Raw genomic sequence first — 22,892 nt, forward strand, 5'->3', positions numbered from 1 at the left:
CTGTCATATTTCTGAGAGAAATGTACGTTGAGTCTTCCTTCTCTGGGACTATAAGGAGATCAGGTAGAATAAAATGAAGGGAAAAAAAACCTAAACCCTGTGTTTTTTTGCCTTGTGCATACTTTAAAATGTATAATGTGGGAGAGCAGGAATTTTGATGTGAAAAATTAGGCCCTGAAAATTTTATACATCTATAAGCCCGGCAGATCGAAACCAAATACAATAAATGCTGTCGTTTTAAAAGTTAGGCTGTTTACTGCAAGCTTATAATTTTCCATGATTAGGGATGCCAAGAAAAATAAGAATGATGATAAAAAGAAAAGTTTAATCATACATTTCAACAAGCACAGATGGAACATCAAAACCCCTTGGCAATTTTTTGGTATTATATATCTGCATTTTTTTGTTCTTGACATGAAGATTTTTTCCAGAAGGACTAACACAGAACAGGTAAATGATAGTTAACAAATGTCAACAGTATGGCACAATCATATTAATGGAGACTCACGATCATTTGGTCACAGGAGGAAAATCTTTCATGCTTCTTATTTCTGTTTTTATTAATGCTTTACAAAAGGCTCTTTCGGTTTGTGCAAAAACCATGATAAAAATAAAATTGCACAGAAGTCCTACCAAATTAAAGAAATAACTTCCTTTTTTGTAATTCAAGTTGAAGCAGGAACTGTACAATTACATCTGCTACATTTTGATTTGTTCTCAAAAGTTTAAGTTCCTCATTTAATGGAGAAAAGTATAGACGCCAGAAGGGTAGCTCAGCTGCTACTAGCGAGAAATTACCCAGTCCACGATCCCAGTGTAGCTGTCGGAATGCTTCAGAGGGAGAAAGCAAATCACTCAACTACTCTTCATCAACGGATTCTGATTGTTTTGCTTCTAAATGGCTGTGTGTGTGCTTGTGTGTGTGTGTGTGTGGTGGGCCTGGGGACTGTAGGGACAGGGGATGGAGAGACGTGAAGACAGGGAAGAGGGCCTAGAGGAGGGAGAACGCGCACAACAGGCAGATCCTCAGGAAGTTCGGGAAGAAGGCATGACAGACAACACGTACGCTGCAAGTGGGGGCAAGGGATGCGAAGATGGGAACAGACAGTTCATCAGATCGATTATGTCTCTGATTAGTGTGAGTTTATAAAATGACTACTGGTCTCTAAAATATGAGTAGGATATATGTAATTAGCAGATGTTGCAAAGTGAAGTTGGTGGGCGGTGCCAGGGGAGAAGTGACTGTCCTTTTAATTTTGTTTCCTTTGTCTCAAACCTGGATTACAAAATGCATCAAATAAAACACAGACTAAACACTGCGGGGGGGGGGGTGGGGTGGGGCGGAAGACGGTGGTAGAGAAAAGACACTGCTTTTAAGATATGTGAGCTGAGGGCAGTAAATCCATTCCAAATTAAAATTTCAAAATTGTGTGATCTGCATTCTTGTCCACCTACACACTATCCCAAACATCCTGCCATTAATTAGCTAAACGGCCCAGTCAGTAAACAAGACGAAGCATTGAGAGGGCTGGAAAAAAGAGCTGCAGTCAGCCAGTTGATAGTCACAACAAACCAACCCACTCCTGAGGATACAGAGAAGGTAAACTTGTATTTTATTTTGTCCAAAGAGGGGAACAGAAATCACCTTAATATAACATTGCCTTTCCTGTTGTTACAGTCACAGTCCCATCAGCAGGCCAGAAAAGCCATCCCATTCCTGTGGTAGGCACTCTGTCAAAGAAAAAGAAATCTGCAATGAATTATCACATCAAGTCAAACCAGGAAAGGAGGCAAAAAAGCAAGCAGGGCTTTCTTCCTGTTTTGTAAACTCTGCTGCCTACACTGTAACCGGGTGCTGGATTGAACATTTCTGGGGCCATCACTCTGTCTGGTAGAAAGTCAGTGTGGTTAACAAGTGGTTAGTGATTCTATTTTGGGGGGAGTGGGAGATATGCAAACTAAGAGATCCCATTTTGTTAATTGATTGGGTTTGGTTAGGTCAGAGACATGTTGTGTTGAATCTGTTTGTCCTTTATAAACATGTGTTCCTGATTGGATATGCTCAAGAATCACTTCTAATTAACTATCTTAATAGTCTATAAATTACTGACTCGTTAGAGCCTTCCCAGGCCTCCTTTATAGTCTCCGTGAAAAGCTTGGAAACAGACACTAGCAGAGGCCTTTCCTCCTCGCTAAAATACAGTGATCTCTAAGGAGTTCTCTACATTGCGGACGTTACAGAAAGCTCGAATCTTACATAATTTTATATACATACACATGTACATATAGAGTGTGTATGAATAATCATAGGGGGATAAAATACTCCCATAAAAGAAAATGGGAAAATGGATACTAATGGCAATAATATGATCTATTCCAGTAAATCAAGTAAAACTGCATGATTTTTTCTTCCTGTAAGATACACTCTACAGCCCAGCACTAGAAGAGCTGGACAACACAGGGCCTCTTGTGACTTGTCTTGAGTCTCATAATGAAACCCAGAATGAAACAGAACTAAAATCCAGGACTTAGGAAGAAAATTACCCTTTTCACCACATTTTTCATTATTTAAACTAGGACTAGTCATACCCAGAGAATTCATAACCCTCAATTAGATGGATTTTTTTCTACAATCTGTTTTCAGAAAAGCAGAAAAATGACAAAATCTCCTATTAAGGATTTTTTTTCCCTTTAGGCTAATAACTTTGATGCTAGAGTTTGCATACTTCCAGTCCAATGTATTTACCTTCAACAGCCACGTTATAGGAAATACAGAGTAAGTTTTTATGAGTAAGATAATGCTGTGGAGGGGCCAAAGAGTTTACATCTAAAAATGGTTAAATTACATTTAAAATTACACCCAAAGAGAGAAAAGTGGAAGCAAGCTTTTCTGAAAGCCCTCTACCTACATGAGGTGAAACAAAAATGGTTTTCTGCATAACTTCCTGTTCGTCATAAAATTCAATTCCCTTCAAAACCTCTCCTCCAAACATTCAGCTTATTCAGGATTTACTATGGTTGTCAGGCTTTGGGACACAGGCTGAAATTTCAGAGGCTGGTCGTGTGGCTCTTCAGCTCGTTCCAGATCAGCATTTCAAGGATGAGAAAACAGTGGCACATTCCACGTTTCCTTCCTCAGGGCTCTGTCTGGGAGCTCACCCATTACCGTCAGACTTTTTGCGCCACTGGATGCTTGGATGGAAGCAAACATTCTAAGAAGGACTAGATAAGTCCAGCTTTGCCTCCTACAATTGTGCACTGGAGAACAGCATTAGAGGAGCTCCTCAGAGAGCCGCAAATAACTTGCAGGAATGGATAGAGTGTCTTCCCACAATCACAGGTAGGGGAGCCTCAGGTCTTGAAACAGCACCACCCCCCCACCCCCCACCGTCCCCCCACCACAGTTGCCTTAGAAAGGCTTATGCCAAAGTCATACTTTCAGGTTCTTGACCTTGATGTTTGAAATTTTACAACCACAGTGACAACCTTTAACATAATATTGAAAATAGGGGGATGGTTTACATGGAGATAAATGGACCTGAGAGTCAAGCTGGATTCCTCTTAAAGGTAAATGGTTGAAGTGAGTCCTGCTTGAAAAAGAGGTTTTGGCTCAAGGGAAGACGGAGTCTTGGCTGAGCACACCTGAGAAATTACGAAGTTTCATCTTTCCAGGGTGGGCATGTGAAATGGTTCTGTCGAGTATTGAAGAGGTTACTTATCAGAGATCAATTCACCTTCACAGATGATTTGTCACTATTGTTTGCAAATGACTACAAGACTAGAGAGACTTCGGGTAGCCACGTTTAACAAGAAAGCCAGGGTTTAGACCTGCCCCAGATTTCTGGAATAAGTGCTTCCTATTCCATTTCTAAAATAGAGAAGGGACAAACAAGCATGTGATTAGTGAAGAGCAATTTCGGCAAACCAATCCCCTGGGGTCCTCCAGCCTGAGTCACAGCTTTTTCCTTTTGATGTACAAAGGATGTATGTTGTCTGTGGAGGGTGATTATGGGAACATCTCAAATTTGGCATCCTTTCCCGAGTAAGCAACTTTAAAGGAAGATGGATGAGGACAGCTCATCTTTGTGTCAACTATGAATTTCTCTCTGTTTGTGTAGTGAATGCTGAAACTAAATTTAAACACTGCTTGGTGTGAGGGCCTTCCAGAGGCCACATTCTCATGAACACTTTGTATCCTGCTTACTCTCTACTGTCAGATCCTATGAGTGACTCCCTGCTTCTATATCTTTACAGATACTCCTACTTAGTAAAAGCCAGGCCTTGGCAGGGAAAAGCTGGGACCACCTCCCCCACTACTAAAAATTAATCAATAACGCCGTCATCTTCAACCCAACAACCCAGCTTCTATGTGATATATACCACTTAAACTTTCTTATTTAATAAAGCTCTGTTCTCAACTATGAGTTGCTCCTCTGAGAATCTGTTGAAATCCTTAGACATGGTAGGATCTCTAAAGTTACCAGCAAAGATATTGTTTTTTTTTTTTTTTTTTTTCCCCCAAAGACCAATTGCAGTTCATAGGCTTTTTGTTTCTCTTGAATTGAGGATCAAACTAGCTCCCATTTTTCACATTCACATATTCATTCAGTTCCAAATTAACGGCCTACTACCAGAATGTCGATCTAACTGATGAGCTGACACATATTCTCCCTACTGCATTATAGGCACTGATGGGTAGAAATTAACTCATAAGTTTTCACTTTTGAAATATGATTTTTTTTCTTATCTGCATATAGACAAGCTAGAGAAAAAATTTAAAACCTAAACGGGTTTGTTGCTTCTTTTTTGTGGGCCATGATAAATCATACATTTTAAGGAATAGAAATCAATATTAAAAAGCAGAGGATTAATATTTAAACAAAAGGTAAATACACTACAAAATATGACCTGTGTTATTTGCACCATTAACTTGATTAGTAAAGGTTTAACTATGGATAAAACTATCCCTTCCACCGGTTTGGATTTATACTTATTCTCCACTACTAGCTCTTCTGATTCTTTTCCACTTTCTCAAACAAATGAAATAAAACAAAAATTTCACTGTAGGGACTGATATTGGCAAGATGGTTGGCTAGGAGGTCCCAAAGCTTGTCTCCCCACAAAAACAGTGAATAAACGACTATAAACAGACAAACCAGCTCTGGGAAAGCTTGAGACTATAACTAAGAAGCAGCAGAAGCCCTGCAGGGCTCAAATACTGAGCACAGCCTCACAGAAAAGTCTAAGAAGCATTTTACCTGCATCATTCCATCTCCCAGCCCAGAGGAGCTCAGTGAAAAGAGGAACCCCTTTGGAGGGATTATACCCGATGGGAAAAGGAGAGGAGCACCCTAGTAACTCTCATCACTGCCATGGCCATCTGTAGACTTTGCCACCGAGCACTCCCAGTCTGCACCAACACTGAGTGTCTCCTCACTGCTGTGTCTCCTCACCAGGGACTTACTGGAGTTACTGCTGTGGTGAGACTGCTGTGGTTAATGCTGTGCCCCATACTCTGGGACTGGGATGCCACAGCACCTTGCCATTTGTGAAACTAGAAGTGCCATTTCTTTCTGTGCCCTGCCTTCAGGGTTCTAAGTCATGGCTTTGATCAGCCATCACTGGGGCTGACCTGCCACTACTAGGCTGTGATGCTGCTGTTGTTGTTCTCTGTTCCACCCTCTGGGTCCTAAGCCATGGCACCGACTTGCCATGAGTGGGTTGTAATGCTACAGCTCTGTGCCACACCCCTTGTGTCTTGAGTTACAGCTTTGGCCCACCATCCCCAAGGCATGCTGCTGCTGCACCCCTCATCCTGGGCCTAAGTCACTGCTGTATCCTGTCATCCCAGAGCCTGTGCCACTGCTGCATGCCCCCATCATGGGGTCCAAATCACTGTGGTGATCCCCAGAGTCTCTGATCCTGGTTCCTTGGAGATCTGCCCATGCATGCTCATCAGACATTTGAACTGCCATCAAAACAAGTGCACCCGGGCCCCAGGACCCCTGGTTTCACTGCTGTACTGGGTGCCAGCTCACCAGACCTGGTACCAAGAGGCATTCCCCTTGGATAGAACTCCCTGCCACAGGAAAAAAAAAAAAAAAGAGAATAGGAAGACCCCATCAGTCTCTTCCACCTAGAACCCCAACATCCCTAGACACTGTTGCTGCTTATAGGATCTCTGCAATCTTGGTCAAAAAGAACCCCACAGTCTTTGTCAATGTTGATCTCAGTTGATGTAGGTGTACAGATTATGCTGTGTGCCCTCTCCAGACCCAGAGACACAGCACCCTACTCAGCCAGAACCCTCACAGCCACTTTCTGTTGAGTCTTTCCCCACCTAAATCAATCTAAAAGGCTGGAAGAGGTGACTCTTCTCTCAAATGAGCAAACATTAATGCAAAGGCACAGAAATGTGAAATAAGGAAATACAACACTACCAAAGGTGCTTGATAGTTTTCAAGTTACTAACCCCAAAGAAATGGAGATCTGTGAGTTACCTGAAAAAGATTTCAAAACAATTATTTTAAGGAAGGGCAGTGAGATTTGAGAGTACACAGAGAACAATATGAACTTGGGAAAATAATGCAACAATAAAATGAGGGGTTCAAACAAGAGAAATCATAAAAACACTTTGGAGGTGAAGTATACAGTCAATGAAATTAAAAAAAATGCAACAGAGAGTTTCATTAATAGGCTCAAACAAGCAGAAGAAAGAATTTGTGAACTTGAAGACAGATCTCTTAATATTATCCATATGGAACAGAAAAAAGAAATAAAAATGAAAAAAATTAAAGAAAGCCTGTGTGAATTATGGAACCCCATTAAATGAAACAACATTCATGTTATAGGAGTCCTAGAAAGAGAAGAGAGGGGGAAGGGATCAGAAAATGTAAAGAAATAATGGCTGATAACTTCCAGACTCTGGGGAGAAATGGCTAGCCAGATACATGAAACTTAAAGATCCCCAGGTTCCACCCAAAGAGATCTTCACTGAGACAACATAATCAAACTCTTGAATGTCAAAGATAAAGAGAGAATTCTGAAAGCAGCAAGAGTTTAAAAAAGAATTATCACATACAAGGGAACCCTGGTAACTCTATCAGCAGATTTCTCAGAAGAAACCATTCAGACCAGGAAACAGTAGGATAATATACTCAAAGCAGTCAAAGAAAATAAAATGCTGATCAAGAATACTTAACCCAGGAAAGCAGTTCCTGGGTAGAGATAAAGACTTTTCCAGACAAATAAAAGCTAAGGGAATTGGTCAACACTAGACCTGCTTTACAAGAAATTCTAAAGAGAGTTCCTTAAGATGAACAAATGAGTGCTAATTAGTAACATGAAACATGGAAGTATTAAAATCACTGATGTAGGTGAATATATAGACAAATTCAATATACTCAGTATTGCAATGGTGGCATGCAAATCACTGGACTCTAGTATATAAATTAAAAGACAAAAGTGTTAAATATAACTATAGCTACAATAATTTGTTAATGGTTTTACAATATGAAGAAATGTAAATTGTGACATCAACATACAATTGGGAGGCAAGTAAATGTGTAGAATTTTTTCAGGCAATGGGAGTTAGGTTGTTTTCAACTTAAAACAGACTGTTACAAGATTTACTATGAAAGCCTCATGATGATCACAAGGAAAAACCTATACAAAATATACAAATGATGAGAAAGGAATCAAAGCATACCACCTTAAAATAAATAATCAATTTTCAAAGAAAGACAGCAAGAGAGGAAGAAAAGAACCAAAGACTACAAAGCAATCAGAAAACATTTAACAAAATGGCAATAGTAAGTCCTTACCTTTCAATAATTACTTTAAATGTAAATGGTTTAAATTTTTCAATCAAAAGACACAAAGTGCTTGAACGGATTAAAAAAAAAAAAAAAGACCTAACTATATGGTACCTTGTTACAAGAGACTCACTTAAGCTTTAAAGACATTCATGGGCTGAAAATGAAAGAAATGCAAATGGAAAGAAAAAAGGATAATGGTAACTATTCTTATAACAGAAAAAAAATGAACTTTAGGTCAAAGGCTGTAACAAGAGATAAAAAAGGTCATTCTGTAGTGGGGGTCAATTCATCAAGAGGCTGTAATAGTCATAAATATATATGCACCCAATATCAGAACACCTAAACATATTAAGTGATTATTAACAGATCTGGAGGCAAAAACACACTGATGCAAAAATAGTAGGAAATGGACTTCAATGTCCCACTTTCACAATGGGCAGATCATCCACACCTAATATCATTAAGGAAAGAGTAGACTTGACCTACACTTTAGAACAAATGGACTTAACAGACATATATAGAACAGTCCATCCAACAGCAGAACAATACAAAATATTCTCAAGTGCACATAGAACATTCTCCAGGACAGATCATATGTTATGTTATAAACTAAGCTTAAAAAACTTAAGAAGATTGAAATCTTATCAAGTATCTTTTCTGGGCACAATGGTATGAAACCAGAAATCAGTAACAGAAGGAAATTTGGAAAATTCACAAATACATAGAAAATAAACAATGCATTTCTGAATAGTCAATGGGTCAAAGAAGAAATCAAAAGGGAAATAAAGTATCTTGAGACAAACCAAAAAAGAAACATAACATACCAAAACTTATGGAATGTAGCAAATGCAGATCTGATAGAGAAGTTCATAGCAGTAAACGTCTGTACTAAGAAAAAAAGAAAGACTTAAAATAAAAAATATAGGGGCACCTGGGTGGCTCAGTAGGTTAAGCCTATGCCTTCGGCTCAGGTCAGGATCTCAGGGTCCTGAGATCGAGCCATGCATCGGGCTCTCTGTTCAGCAGGGAGCCTGCTTCCCCTCTCTCTCTCTGCCGGCCTCTCTGCCGACTTGTGATCTCTGTCTGTCAAATAAATAAATCTTAAAAAAATATATAACCTTATACTTCTTGTAACTAGAGAGAGAAGAACAAACTAAGCCCAAAGTTAGCAGAAGGAAGGAAATAATAAAAATAACAGCAGAAACAAATGAATAGGAAAACAGTAGATAAGATCAACAACTAAGAGATGGTTTTCTGAAGAAAAAATTAAGAAAATTGACAAACCCTCAGCTAGACTAAAAAAAAAAAAAGTGAGATGACTCAAATAAAATTACAGATAAAAGAAGAGACATTATAACAGATCTCACAGACATTCAAAGGATCGTGAGTGACCACTATGAACATATGTAAACAAATCAGGTAACTCAGAAAACATGGATAAATTCTTAGAAAACTGCTACTTACCAAGACTGAATAGCAGCAATGTCCACAATAGCCAAACTATGGAGAGGCTAGACATCCACTGACAGATGAATGGACAAAGAAGATTATACACACACACACTCACACACTCACACAATGGAATACTATTCAGCCATCAAAAATAAGAAATCTTTTTTTGTTTGTTTGTTATTCAGATTTATTTAGGTATAAGTGACAAAATTTTTTTTAATTTAATTTCTTTTCAGTGTAACAGAATTCATTGTTTATGCACCACACCCAGTGCTCCATGCAATACGTGCCCTCCATAATACCCACCACCAGGCTCCCCCAACCTCCCACCACCCGCCCCTTCAAAACCCTCAGATTGTTTTTCAGAGTCCATAGTCTCTCATGGTTCATCTCCCCCTCCAATTTCCCTCAACTCTCTTCTCTCTATCTCTCTCTGTCCTTGGTGTTATTTGTTATGCTCCACAAATAAGTGAAACCATATGATAATTGACTCTCTCTGCTTGACTCTTGCCATTTGCAATAATGTGGATGGAACTAGAGGGTATTATGCTAAGCAAAAAAATTCAATCAGAGACAGACAATTATCATACGATCTCACTGACTTGTGGAATTAAAGAAGCAAAACAGAGGACCATAGGGGAAGAGAGGAAAACAATAAAACAAGATGAAATCAGAGAGGAGACAAACCATAAGGGACTCTTAAACATAGGAAACAAACTGAGGGTTGCTGGAGGGAAGGTGGGTAGGGGGATGGGGTAACTAGGTGATGGACATTAAAGATGGCACATAATGTAATGAACACTGGGTGTTATGTAAGACTGATAAATCATTGAACTCTACCTCTGAAAGTAATAGTACATTATATGTTAATTAATTGAATTTAAGTAGAAGTTTAAAAATACAAAAAAGATTAATATAAAATCTGAACAGACCAATAACGAGCAGAGAGATTGAATCAGTTATAGAAAATCTTCCAACAAATAAAATCCCAGGACCTTCAGAAGGCTTCATTGATGAATTCTACCAAACGTTTAAAAAAGAATTAATACCAATCCTTCTAAAACACCCAAAAATTGAAGAGGAGGAAACACTTTAAAACTCACTTTACAGGCAAGCCTTATCTTGATATGAAAGTCAAACAAGGGCACTATATGAAAAGAAAATTACAGTCTAAGACTTTGGTCACCAATTCTGATGTGGTTTTTCTTCCACACCAACAAGCAATTCTTGGACACCAGTTTAGTGTCCTACAATTCAACTTAATTCTGACAAATCTACCTGCAGAGAGCATCAGACCCCACAGGTTAAGGACTCAGTCCTACAAAACTGCTGCCTCCCTGTCCCCCACGTGGTAGATGCCAATCACAAGTCCAGGTTACCACCTGTGCTTCTGACTGACCAGCTGTAGACTTGAGGGTCTGATCAATTTGCCAAAGTGGCTCACAGAACTTAGAGGAATATTTTACTTATAAGATTACTGGTTTATTACAAAAGTATATAATTCAGGAACAGTCAGATGAAACAGATGCATAGGGCAAGGTACGAGGTTAGGGTGTGAAGTTTCCATGCCTTCTCTGAGTGTGCCACTCACCCTGAATCTCCATGTGTTCACCAACATGGAAGCTCTCTGAACCCCAACTTTTTTTTTTTAAAGATTCTATCTATTTATTTGACAGACAGGGACCACAAGTAGGCAGAGAGGCAGGCAGAGAGAGAGAGAGAGAGAGAGAGGAGGAAGCAGGCTCCCCGCTGAGCAGAGAGCATGACGCGGGGCTCAATCCCAGGACCCTGGGACCATGACCCAAGCCGAAGGCAGAGGCCCCAACCCACTGAGCCACCCAGGCGCCCCTACCCCAACTTTTTTTTAAATGGACTTTGTTACATAAGCAAGAATGATTAACTCTATGGCCACTGGTGACCAAACTCAATCTCCAGGCTCTCCTGCCTCCTGGGAGGTTGGGTAGGATGGAAAGTTCCAACACTCTAATCACATGATTGGCTCCACTGGCAACCAGCCTCCATCCTTAGGTGTACTCTAGAGGTCACCTCACTGACATAACAAGAGATACTTGTATAGCCCATGAGAAATTCCAAAGGCTTTAGGAGCTCTGTCCCAGAAACAGGGATGAAGATCAAATACATGTTTCTTATCATAAATTACATTATCACATAATATCACATGTCCCTGCTAAACATAGATGCAAAAATTCTCAACAACCTACTAGCAAATCAAATTCAGTAGCACACTACGATTATACACCATGATCAAGTGAAGTTTTATCTCTGAGATGCAAGGGTCATTAAACATACACAAATCAGTAAACATGACATACTACATTAATAGAATAAACAGTAAAAACCATATGATCATTTCAGTAGGTACAGAAAAAAGCATTTGACCAAAGTCAACATCCTTTCATAATAAAAACTCTCAACAAATTATGTGTACTAAGAACATACCTCAACATAATAAAGGCCATTTATGACAAACCCAAAGCTAACATCATGCTTTATGGTGAAAAGTTAAAAGCCTTTCCTCTAAGATTGGGAACAGGACAGTAGTGCAAGTAGTGAAAGTCCTAGCCATAGCTTTTAGGCAAGAAAAAAAAAAATGGCACTTCATTCAGAGAGGAAAAAGTAAAATTATCTCTGTTTGCAGATGACATAAACTTTAAAAAAAATTAACATATAATGTATTATTTGCTTCAGGGGTACAGTCTGTGATTCATGTCTTACACAATTCACAGCATTCACCATAGCACATACCCTCCCGATGTCCATCACCCAGCTGCCCCATCCCTCACACCCCCTTCCACTCCAGCAACCCTCAGTTTATTTCCTGAGATTAAGAGTCTCTTACAGTTTGTCTCCCTCTCTGGTTTCGTCTTGTTTCATTTTTTCCTCCCTTCCCCCCCCCCATGATCCTCTGTCTTGTTTCTCAAATTCCTCATATCAGTGAGATTATATGATAATTGTCTTTCTCTGAATGACTTATTTCGCTTAGCATAATACCCTCTAGCTCCATCTGTGTCCTTGTAAATGGCAAGATTTTGGGTTTTTTTGATGGCTGCATAATATTCTGCAGATGACATAATTCTATACATAGAAAGCCCTAAAGATGTCAGCAAAAAAAACCTGTAGAACTATAAATTAATTCACTAACACAGGATATAAAATCAACTACAAAAATCAGTTGTGTTTCTGTACACAAACCATAAACTATCTCAAGGGGAAACTGAGAAAGCAATCCCCTTTACAATAGGATCAAACACAATAAAGTCATTGGGAAAAAATTAACCAAGGAGATGAAAGATCTCTACCCTCAAAACCATAAAACACTGGTAAAGAAGTTGAGGAAGACACAAATAAATGGAAGGATATCCTGAATTTGTGGGCTGGGAGAATTAGTATTGTTAAAATGTCTGTTACTACCCCAAGCAATCTACAGATTCAATCCTATCCTATCATATCCTGTCAAAATTCCAATGGCATTTTTTTAAAAATCAGAAATAGAAAGTACAAACCCAAGGATGGGACACAAAAAATCCTGAATAACAAAAGATATCTTGAGACAAAAGAAAAAAGCTGTATGTATCACATTTTCTGATTTCAAACTATGTTCAAAGCTATAGTAATCAGAACAGTATGGTACTGGCATAAAAACAGATACAGATAAATGGAACAGAATGGAGAGCCCTTAAATAAACCTACATGTATACAGTCAATTTATTTTTGACAAAGGAGCCAGGAATATACTAGGGGAAAGGACATTTTTTCAAATAAATGGACAGCCACATGCAAAAGAATAAAACTAGACTCGTATTTTACACCTTATACAAAATCAGACACAAAAATCAATTCAAACTGCATTAAAAACGTGAATGTAAGACCTGAAACTGCAAAGGTCCTAGAAGTAAACACAGGGAGTAAGATCCTTGACACTGGTATTGGAAATGATTTCTTGAATCAGACACCAAAAGCAAAGGCAACAAAAACTAAAATAAACAAGTGGACTACATCAAAAGGAAGAGTTTCCACATAGCAAAGAAAACAATAAATCGTAAAGGTAACCTACAGAATGGAAGGAAATATTTACAAATCATATATTTGACTAGGAGTTCATACCCAAAATATAAAAAGAACTCATATAATTTAACAGCAAAATAGCAAATAATCCAGTTAAAAATGGGCAAAGGACCTGAATAGACATTGTTCAAGGAAAACATACAAATAGCCAAGGGGTACATGAAAAGGTGCCCAACATCACTAATCATCAGGAAAATGAAAATCAGAGATACAATGAAATATCCCCTCTTACCATTTAGGATGGCTATTAACAAAAAGATAAGAGATAACAAACACTGGTGAGGATGTGGAGAAAAGGGAACCCTTACACACTGTTGGTGGGTATATAATTCACTGCAGTCATAGAAATCAGTGTGGCAGTTGTTCAAAATATTAAAAATAAAATTATGATAGTCATGACTCAGCAATCCCATTTTTGGGTATATATCCTAAGGGAAATGAAATCAGTATCTTAAAGAGATATCTGTACCTCTATGTTCACTGCAGCATTCTTGACAATAGAACTTAAATGTTCTCTGATGGATGAATGCTTCAAGAATAGTATATATATATATACACATATATATATATACACACACACACACACACACACATACATATACATACATACACATATATATGTGTACATATAAAGAATATATATTATATATAGATATATTAAAACATATAAATTCTTTATATAAAAATATATGTATATAGACACACATACAACAGAATGTTATTTAGTCATAAAATAGAAGGAAATCCTACCATGTCTGCAAACATGGATGTTTGGAAACTGAAGAACAAAACCCTCTGCTTTTATCTAGAATCAAAGAACAATAGAATTTTGGGATCTCTTCCAATTCCTAATTTAATAGATGAAAAAAACCAATACCCTGAGAGAGAGAGAGAGAGAGAGAGAGAGACACTCATCACTGGTCAGCCCAGGATTCCTGACTCAGTCTAGGGCTCTTTATGGATGGTTCTCATTCTGCGCAAAGCTATGTGTTTAGCTTCTCTGACCCTGATGGGGAAAACAGATGTAGAGAAAGAAATTGTTTTTCCGGATTAAGAACCCTTGGGATCAGAAGAAAAGTGAAGGGATTGAAGTGTGTGTGTGTGTGGAGTGGGGGGTAGCTTAATGATGTCTAAAACAGGACAGCTGAGTAGTTAGAACAAGGCAGATCATTATGAGCTTTTCATTCTACTTCTGGCTCTTCTGCTATATGATTAGCTCCTCCTTGGAGAATCACTTAATTTCCCTAAGTGCCCCAAAGAATAATTTTGATAAATGGATGAAATATCAAAATCAGTAAGAGAAACGTGACTGAGAGGTTCCATGGCCAAAGTATGCATCTTTGGGACCTTCAGGGGGTGACAGACCATGTGTTCCCAAAGAAGTTTTACTAAGGCTCTGCTCAGTGTCTGATTTAAGGCTGAGCAATAATGCGGCCCGCCTGGATCTGTTTGGAGTTGGCCAGTTGGAGTTACACCCAGTAGTAAAAAGGACAATAAGAAGATTTGGAGCATATATTTGCCCTTTCCCAAGCTCTTCCTGACTCCCAATTAACTAAGTGTAGGGGAGACTCTTTGCATTTTAGGTGATCTGTGGGCCCCAGGAGTTGCCCTGGTTATCAGGGGCCTGGTGGTTTCCCGTGTGTTCTCCTCTACACCACAGGGACAAAGAGGCACGGAAGGGACAGGGGTCCTACAGCCACTAGCCTGGCCTTGCTGGAGGGAAAATGTGGAAAGGGAGTGGAGCAAACGAGAAGCAACAGGCTTTCCTCAGTCCTTAACTTACTCAGTTAACCCGAGTGTTTGCTTGATTAAAAGAGCCAGTTGAGTTGGGGCAGGAAAGTAGGTATTTTTCCGAATTTCTTGTATGAATGCTGTTTCGCAAGACTGCTAAGTTAGCCCTCCTTTCTGCCTCATCCCACTCCCAAGTTTTACCAGTAAAAACCAGTTTTCTTCCATCTCGCCTTTTTCTACCTCTTTACTGGCAGTAACACTGGAGACGGTATCAAGTTGCCTCCAATTCTACTGGCCCCAGGTGCCCCAGTTCAGCCCTGCCCGTGGTGGGGTTTCTGGATTCAGAGTCCAAGTCTCTCCCAACCCCTCCATTTCCCTTAGGAGGTGGCTGTACCCCAAGAGACATGCTGTTTTGTTTTAATGCTACAAATCTTTGAAGCTCTGGAACTTCATATCAAAGCTATGTAGTAGTTTTTTAAGAGATAAAATATGCCCCCCTTTTCTTGCTCCCCTTGTGTCTGCGTGTGGGCAAGAGATTTAATTACAATGAATAAAACTGAATGGTGGTCCAAGACTCTTAAAATCAAAGTGGTAACCATGACTGAATTTCATTAGCAAACATAAATACAAATAGGCACATCTTGTTTGTACCAATGCCATGTGACTTTTCCCCTTTTGATAATTTCATTCTAACTCTGATATTTAAGAGAATCTAAATTGAACCATATGATGTATAGCGCTGTAACATGCAAAGCTCTTCATTAAACATTTTCCCTTTTTGTATACTTCCCAATGTTATAAATATTCTGTGAAAATCATGGAGGGCAGTTTGTCAGACAGCAGAGCCCTGATTTAAAGAACAGTGGAGGGAGCCCTGCCCTTTAAATAAGAGGTCTTGTCTGGCTGGCAGAATGGGAAAAAAGACATAACATTAACTCTCATTCTATTCCCAGTAACTGGGAGCCTATAAATCTTGAGGAACTTGTCATTTTATGCATGGTTTTCTCTAAGTGTGTGTCATACTCTTCTTATTACCAAGTCATTTCAGCATTCTGAACACAACTATCTCTAGATTAAAATTTAGTTATTAAAAATTATAATTTCCAGGGGTGCCTGGGTGGCTCAGTGGGTTAAAAGCCTCTGCCTTTGGCTCAGGTCATGAAACCAGGGTCCTGGGATCGAGCCCCGCATCAGGCTCTCTGCTCAAGCAGGTATCCTGCTTCCCTTCCTCTCTCTCTCTGCCTGCCTCTCGCCTACTTGTGATGTCTGTCAAATAAATAAAATCTTTAAAAAAAATTATAATTTCCAGCTAAGTCATCCCAATCAAATTATATGAGTGATGTGTTAATTTTTGATGTTGTTAAGCAAAATAATTAAGTGACTGATACATACAACAATGTATTTCAAAGAAAAGTTTTTTTGTGAATGTCATTTTTAGCAATTTTACGAGACTAAAAGTATGCCATTTCCACATATAAATTATTCTCTCTATGATATTGTGTGTACTCAAGTATGTCTATGATTAATAGTAACTTTAAAAAAAATTTAATTTTGGGGCACCTGGGTGGCTCAGTGGGTTAAAGCTTCTGCCTTCAACTTAGGTCATGATCCTGGGGTCCTGGGATCGAGCCCTGAATCAGGCTCTCTGCTCAGCAGGGAGCCTCTCTCTCTCTCTGTCTGTCTTTCTGCCTACTTGTGATCTCTGTTCATCAAATAGATAAATAAAATCTTTAAAAAATTTTTTTAAATTAAATTTAATTTTTTTCAGTGTTCCAAAATTCATTGTTTATGCACCACACCCAGTGCTCCATGAAATATGTGCCCTCCTTAATACCCACCACTGGGGGAGTGGGAGGTTGGGTGAGCCTGTTAATAATAATTTAATGCCAATAGTAAGTTCTTCTTCAGCTACTTTATATTGCAAACAATCAAAACACAGATGTCTGAAATTATTCGAAGTTGCAAACACACATAAGAATAGGTGTAAACAGTGTCACATTGGCAGGAGTTAGTAATCAAAATCTCCATTATGGTGGGGGTGGTCAGATTTGATAACATTTAATTCTCATTTCTCTTGATTGACGTGTAGCCTCTGGAAGGCAGGGAACTTGCTATTTTATTTATCTTTATATGTCTAGGGTATAATCCAATGAACAGCCAGTATGTAGATGCTCAATAAATAATCACCTATTGAATGAATGCATTTGACTAGCAAATAGCTTTGCTCTGGACAACAATGAGAAGTGTTAACATGTGTTGACCATCAGAGCAGGGGCTGGGCTATGCTCAGCTCCTAAAAATTAGGCTTAAACCACACACTTATCATTTCACAAGATAACCATCAGCAGCAGTTGTTAAGAAAAAAGAAATTAGTGACCTTAAGAATTCAACCATAAGCCACACTGCAAAGCAAATCGTTATTCTGATATTAGTTCTCAGCTCCCACAGGAGCATTTCTGGTCTTTTCATTATTGTTATCTGCCAGGAGTAAAATCTTTTGCACTGATAAAGCCAACTGCCTTGTTTGCCAGAAAAAAGAATCCAAGTCATCTAAAACAATACTGCTAAATTGTTTTGTGTGTCTAAACATTTCAAGCCCAAATATTCTGTTACTGAAAGTTATAATTAAGAGAGAGTTTATAGTAGATAGTAGAAAATAATTTCTTTTTTACATTCTTGGTTGTGTGGCGATGTTACTTAATTGCCTTTTCCAAGTCTTCAACAATGATACAAGCTAAAAATAAAAAGAAAATACCGCCTCAATGGCCTTTACCACATCAAAAAATACGACACAAGGAGTAAGAGCAAGGATGGCAAGAACTGTTTACCAATAATCAAGACACCAATTTAGAACAGTAAGTACATTATAATTAAGGTTCTTAAGAATTTGTGAAGCTAATGAGTAATAAAATTATGACAGAATAATCAGGACACAATAGTTAATAATATCCACCACATATGGTAGCCACCTGAGAAGGCATATTTCTGTACGACCCTTCCATCATTTATTTATTTATTCAACAACACAGAGTGCAAAGTGCAATGGATACAGCAGTGATCACAGATGCAGTTCCTCCTCTTCATGTTGAACAGTTTAATGGGGGAGACATATTGAATGAGAAATGAAAGAAGTGATGGGAGTTACAGAATGAGAATAGGGTGTAATAGGACCATATGACAAGGTGGTAGGGGTGGGTGGTGGTGATCAAGGAGACTTCTTGAAGGAAAAGATATTCAACTGAGACCTGAATTGGAGATGAGAGGGGAATAGGTAGTAGGTGGGTAAGACCCAGAGGAGAGAGATCTTGACTTACCTTATTCCCAAATGGCAACCTTAAGCTAGGCTTGTCACAATAAATATTAAATCTGATCCACACTACCTACCACTGAAGTTTCTCAAAATTCTGGTAAGAAATGCTTATGTTAAATAAGCATGTAACATTTTTTTTTAATCTCTACATTAGGGCCTGATATAAACTCTTCATATTAAATTAGAATAATCTGAGGACTTCCAGTTCTGGTCTGGCATGTAATCAGAAGCTTGGAAGCTGCCACTCTGTCCTAACAATAAGTAAAAGCTGAACAAACTGGAAAATCAATAACTCTTCTTAGATCCAAAAGAGAAGTGGGGTCACAGGGCAAACCACTTCTACATTCAGAAAGACAGACAGGAGAATACAGGAATCAGAACTTAATGAGAATACAGATTGAATCACAAACCTCCACAGGAACCTGTGCCAGAGTAGAGAAACCTGAACTGTATGTAATGCACAAATTGCTAGAAGTTTGTGTGGACAAATCTGGGAGATAATGCTCTAGGTGGACTCAGTCATGGGGGGACAGGGAAGAGGGCCTGCACTTTTGTGAATTTTACCTCCTGGAGCCCTACCAGGTTCTCACAGTGAATATCACTGAAAAATCTCCCATGTTTTGGGCAGGGAGAGGGGAAAACATTTTGAAATATGCCAGAGCATTCTGTTCTTCTCAACAAGATCTACCCTGAGGGAAACTATTTAGCCACAGCCTAACTGCTGGGATTTTATCACAGTCTAACTGACCTAGGAAAAGGGAAATACCCAACTTGCACCCACTGTGGATGACATCCTGTTCAACTAACAGGGGAGTGGTTGGAAAGGGGAAGACTAAGGAGTACTTGTAAAGTTCATCATCCAGAGGCACACACTTGCTAAAAGACTAACACCTAATCACACTAGTATAGAATGCTTCCCTGCCCCTGCCCAACCCCTCAACATCTTATTACCACATTAATAAATGCCTTTTTATAACAGTTCCTTTTACCCTGTGCATCATGCCTGAATATTAAGACAAAATGGCAAGGCATACTGAAAAGCAAAAAAACAGTTTGAAGGGACAGAACAAGCATCAGAACCAGACCCATCTGTGACCGACAAGCTGGAATGAAGAGACCATGAGATTTAAAGCAACTATGATTAATATGTTAAGGGCTTTAGTGGACAAAGTAGACAGCATGCAAGAACAGATCAGGAATGTAAGCAAAGAGATGGAAATTCTAAGAAAGAATAAAAAAATAAATGCTAGAGGGGTGCCTGGGTGGCTCAGTGGGTTAAAGCCTCTGCCTTCGGCTCGGGTCATGATCCCAGGGTCCTGGGATCGAGCCCCGCATCGGGCTCTCTGCTCAGCGGGGAGCCTGCTTCCTCCTCTCTCTCTCTGCCTGCCTCTCTGCCTACTTGTGATCTGTCTGTCAAATAAATAAATAAAAATCTTTAAAAAAAAATGAATGCTAGAGATAAAAAACCATATAAGAGAAATGAAGAATGCCTTTGATGGGCTTATTAGTAGATACAGCTAAAGAAAGAAACTCTGAGCCTGAGAATATCTCATTAGAAACCTCCAAAATTGAATAGCAAAGACTAAAAAAAAAAAATTATAAAAAACAGTGCAGAATACCCAAGAACTGTGGGACAGCTACAAATAGTGTAACATATGCATAATGGGAATATCAGGAGAAGAAGAAGAACAGAAGAAATAGCTGAAAAAAATAATGACTAAGAATTGACCCAAATTAATGATAGGCACAAAATCACAGATCCAGGTAGCTCAGTGAACACCAAGCAGAATAATACCCACGCCTCCCCCCAAAAATACCCCAAACCAAAACCAAAACAAACAAACAAACCCCCCAAACCCCAAAACAAAAACAAACAAACGCAAACCTAGGCATATCGTATACAACTACAGAAAGCAAAAAAATATTTAAAGATACCAGAAGAGAAAAATACCTTACCATAGAGGATCAAAGATAAGAACTACATTTGACTTTTCTTCAAAAGTCATGTGATTAAGAAAAGCATGGAAAGAAATATTTAAAGTGTTGAGAGAATAAAACCACCAACCTAGAATTCTATACCCTGTGATATAATCCTTTAGAATGAGAGACTTCCTCAGACAATAAAAATTGAGGGCTTTTTTTTTTTTTTTTTTTGCCAGTATCACTGCTTTGTTGGAAACAAAAAAATTCTTTAGAGAAGGAAAATGATATAGGCCAGAAGCTTGGATCTACATAAAGAAAGGAAAAACAATGGAGAAGGAATAATTGAAGGTAAAATTAAAAACTTTTACTTTTATGCTTAACTGATGTAATAATAGTTTGTTCAAAATTAAAGCAATAGTATAATCTATTATGTTGTATGTATACACATGTTTATGAATACTTATGTATAAATGAAATGAATGACAGCAATGATAAAAACAACAGAAGAGAGGAATTTATAGATTATTTTGTTCTTATAAGGTACTCACACTTTTCATCAAGTGGTAGTATTACTGGAAAGTGGGGTTTGATTAGCTGTAAATGTGTATCATGAATTCTAGACCAACAACTAAAACAAGTTAAAAAAAAGGAATATGCAAAGAAAGAAGAGAAGGTGTAATCATATAAAATGCTCCATCAATATAACAAAAGGCAGAAAAAGATTGAAGGACAAAAATGGGGACAAAGAATGAGGGCAACTAATAGAGTAAGTAATATGGTAGATATTAACACAACTATATCAATAGTCACTTTAAATGCCAATGGCCTAAATGTACCAAACAGAAGTCAGAGATTATCAGGGTAGATCAAAAAACAAGACCTAACTATTTATTGTCTATAAGAAACTGACTTTAAATATAAAAACACATGTAGATTAGAAGTAACTGGATGGAGATATATATACCATGCTAACAGTAATCAAAAGAACGAGGGGTAGCTACTTTGCTTTCAGACATGGAAAACTTTACAGCAAGAAAGTTACAACAATCCTTAACAGGTATACACCCAACAACAAAGCATCAAAATACAGGCGGCAGAAACTGATAGGACTGCAAGGCGAAACAGATGTATCGACTTTTACAGCTGGAGACTTCAACACCTCTCCATCAGAAATGCAGGGATTCAGCACTCAGAAAATCAAAGAGCACATGGTAGAACTCAATAACACCATCAAACAACTGGACATAATAAGCATCTACAGATTACTTCATCCAACAACAGATTACAAACTCTTTTTATGCTCACATGGAATATTCAACAAAATAGACCACATTTGGGGCCACAAAACATACCCCAATAAATTTAAGAGACTAGGAATTATACAATGTCTGCTCTCAGACCACAACAAAATTAAACCAGATAGTTGGAAAACTCTAAAACACTTATAAATTAGGGGTGGCTGGGTGGCTCAGTGGTTTAAGCTGCTGCCTTCGGCTCAGGTCATGATCTCAGGGTCCTGGGATCGAGTCTCACATCGGGCTCTCTGCTCGGCAGGGAGCCTGCTTCTCTCTCACTCTCTCTGCCTGCCTCGCTGCCTACTTGTGATCTCTCTTTGTCAAATAAATAAATAAAATCTTTAAAACACTTATAAATTAAACAGCATATTTCTAAGTAATGTATGGGCTAAAAGAAGAAATCTCAGAGAAGTTAAACATATTTTGAACTAAACAGAAATGAAAACAATTTATCAAAAATTGTGGGATGTACATAAGGAAGAGAGCCTCTTTTCTCTATCAAAAGGATTTTCGGTCACTTCCCTATTCTATCCTCTACTTAGTACTGCTGATAAAATGGTATGATGCATTCAGCGGGACGCCTGGGTGGCTCAGTTGGTTAAGTGGCTGCCTCCGGCTCAGGTCGTGGTCCTGGTGTCCTGGGATGGAGTTCCGCGTCGGGCTCCTTGCTCAGCAGGGAGCCTGCTTCTCCCTATGCCTCTGCCTGCCACTCTGTCTGCCTGTGCTCAATCTCTCTGACAAATAAAGAAATAAAATCTTAAAAAAAAAAAGAAGAATATGCCCTTAAAAAATTATGGGAGGTGACAAAAGCAGATCAGAAGTAAATACATAACATTGAGGGTCTATATTAGAAAATAAGACAGATGCAAAATCATTCATCTAAGCTTCCATGCTAGGAAACTAAAAAAGAAGAGCAAATTAACATTGAAAATAAGCAAAGGAATAGAAATAATAAAAAAAATTAGAGCAGAAATCAAATTGAAAACAGGAAATCAATAGGAAAAAAAAAAACCCACAACCAGTTCTTTAGAAAGATCAATATGATCGATAAGCCTCTAACCAGACTAAGAAAAAAAGGAGGACTCATATTACTAATACCAGAAATGAAAGAGTAGACATCACTATCCTTTGGACATTAATAGGACAATAAAGGAATATTATGAAAAACTTAAACTCAGAAATCTGATAACCTATGTAAATGGACCAATTCCTTGAAAGATACAATCTGCTAAAAACTCAAACAAGAAGGAACAAACAAAATAAGATCGGGAGGGAGAC

The 22,892-nt window shown here is 38.5% G+C and overlaps 1 protein-coding gene across 2 annotated transcripts in view; it reads right to left on the reverse strand.

The window, feature by feature from the left end:
- Positions 1 to 235: 235 nt before the first annotated feature.
- Positions 236 to 22,892, reverse strand: part of SUPT3H (SPT3 homolog, SAGA and STAGA complex component) — a gene marked incomplete at its 3' end in the record, with an annotated part of 536,454 nt that continues 513,797 nt past the window's right edge. For both annotated transcript variants that reach the window (XM_080805744.1, XM_080805745.1), the window contains one exon: positions 236 to 1,731. In XM_080805744.1, the coding sequence (XP_080661870.1) occupies positions 1,690 to 1,731 (42 nt within the window). The remainder of the gene's footprint in view (positions 1,732 to 22,892) is intronic.

Source organism: Martes martes, assembly GCF_963455335.1.
Source record: "Martes martes genome assembly, chromosome: 6".
NCBI lineage: Eukaryota > Metazoa > Chordata > Mammalia > Carnivora > Mustelidae > Martes > Martes martes.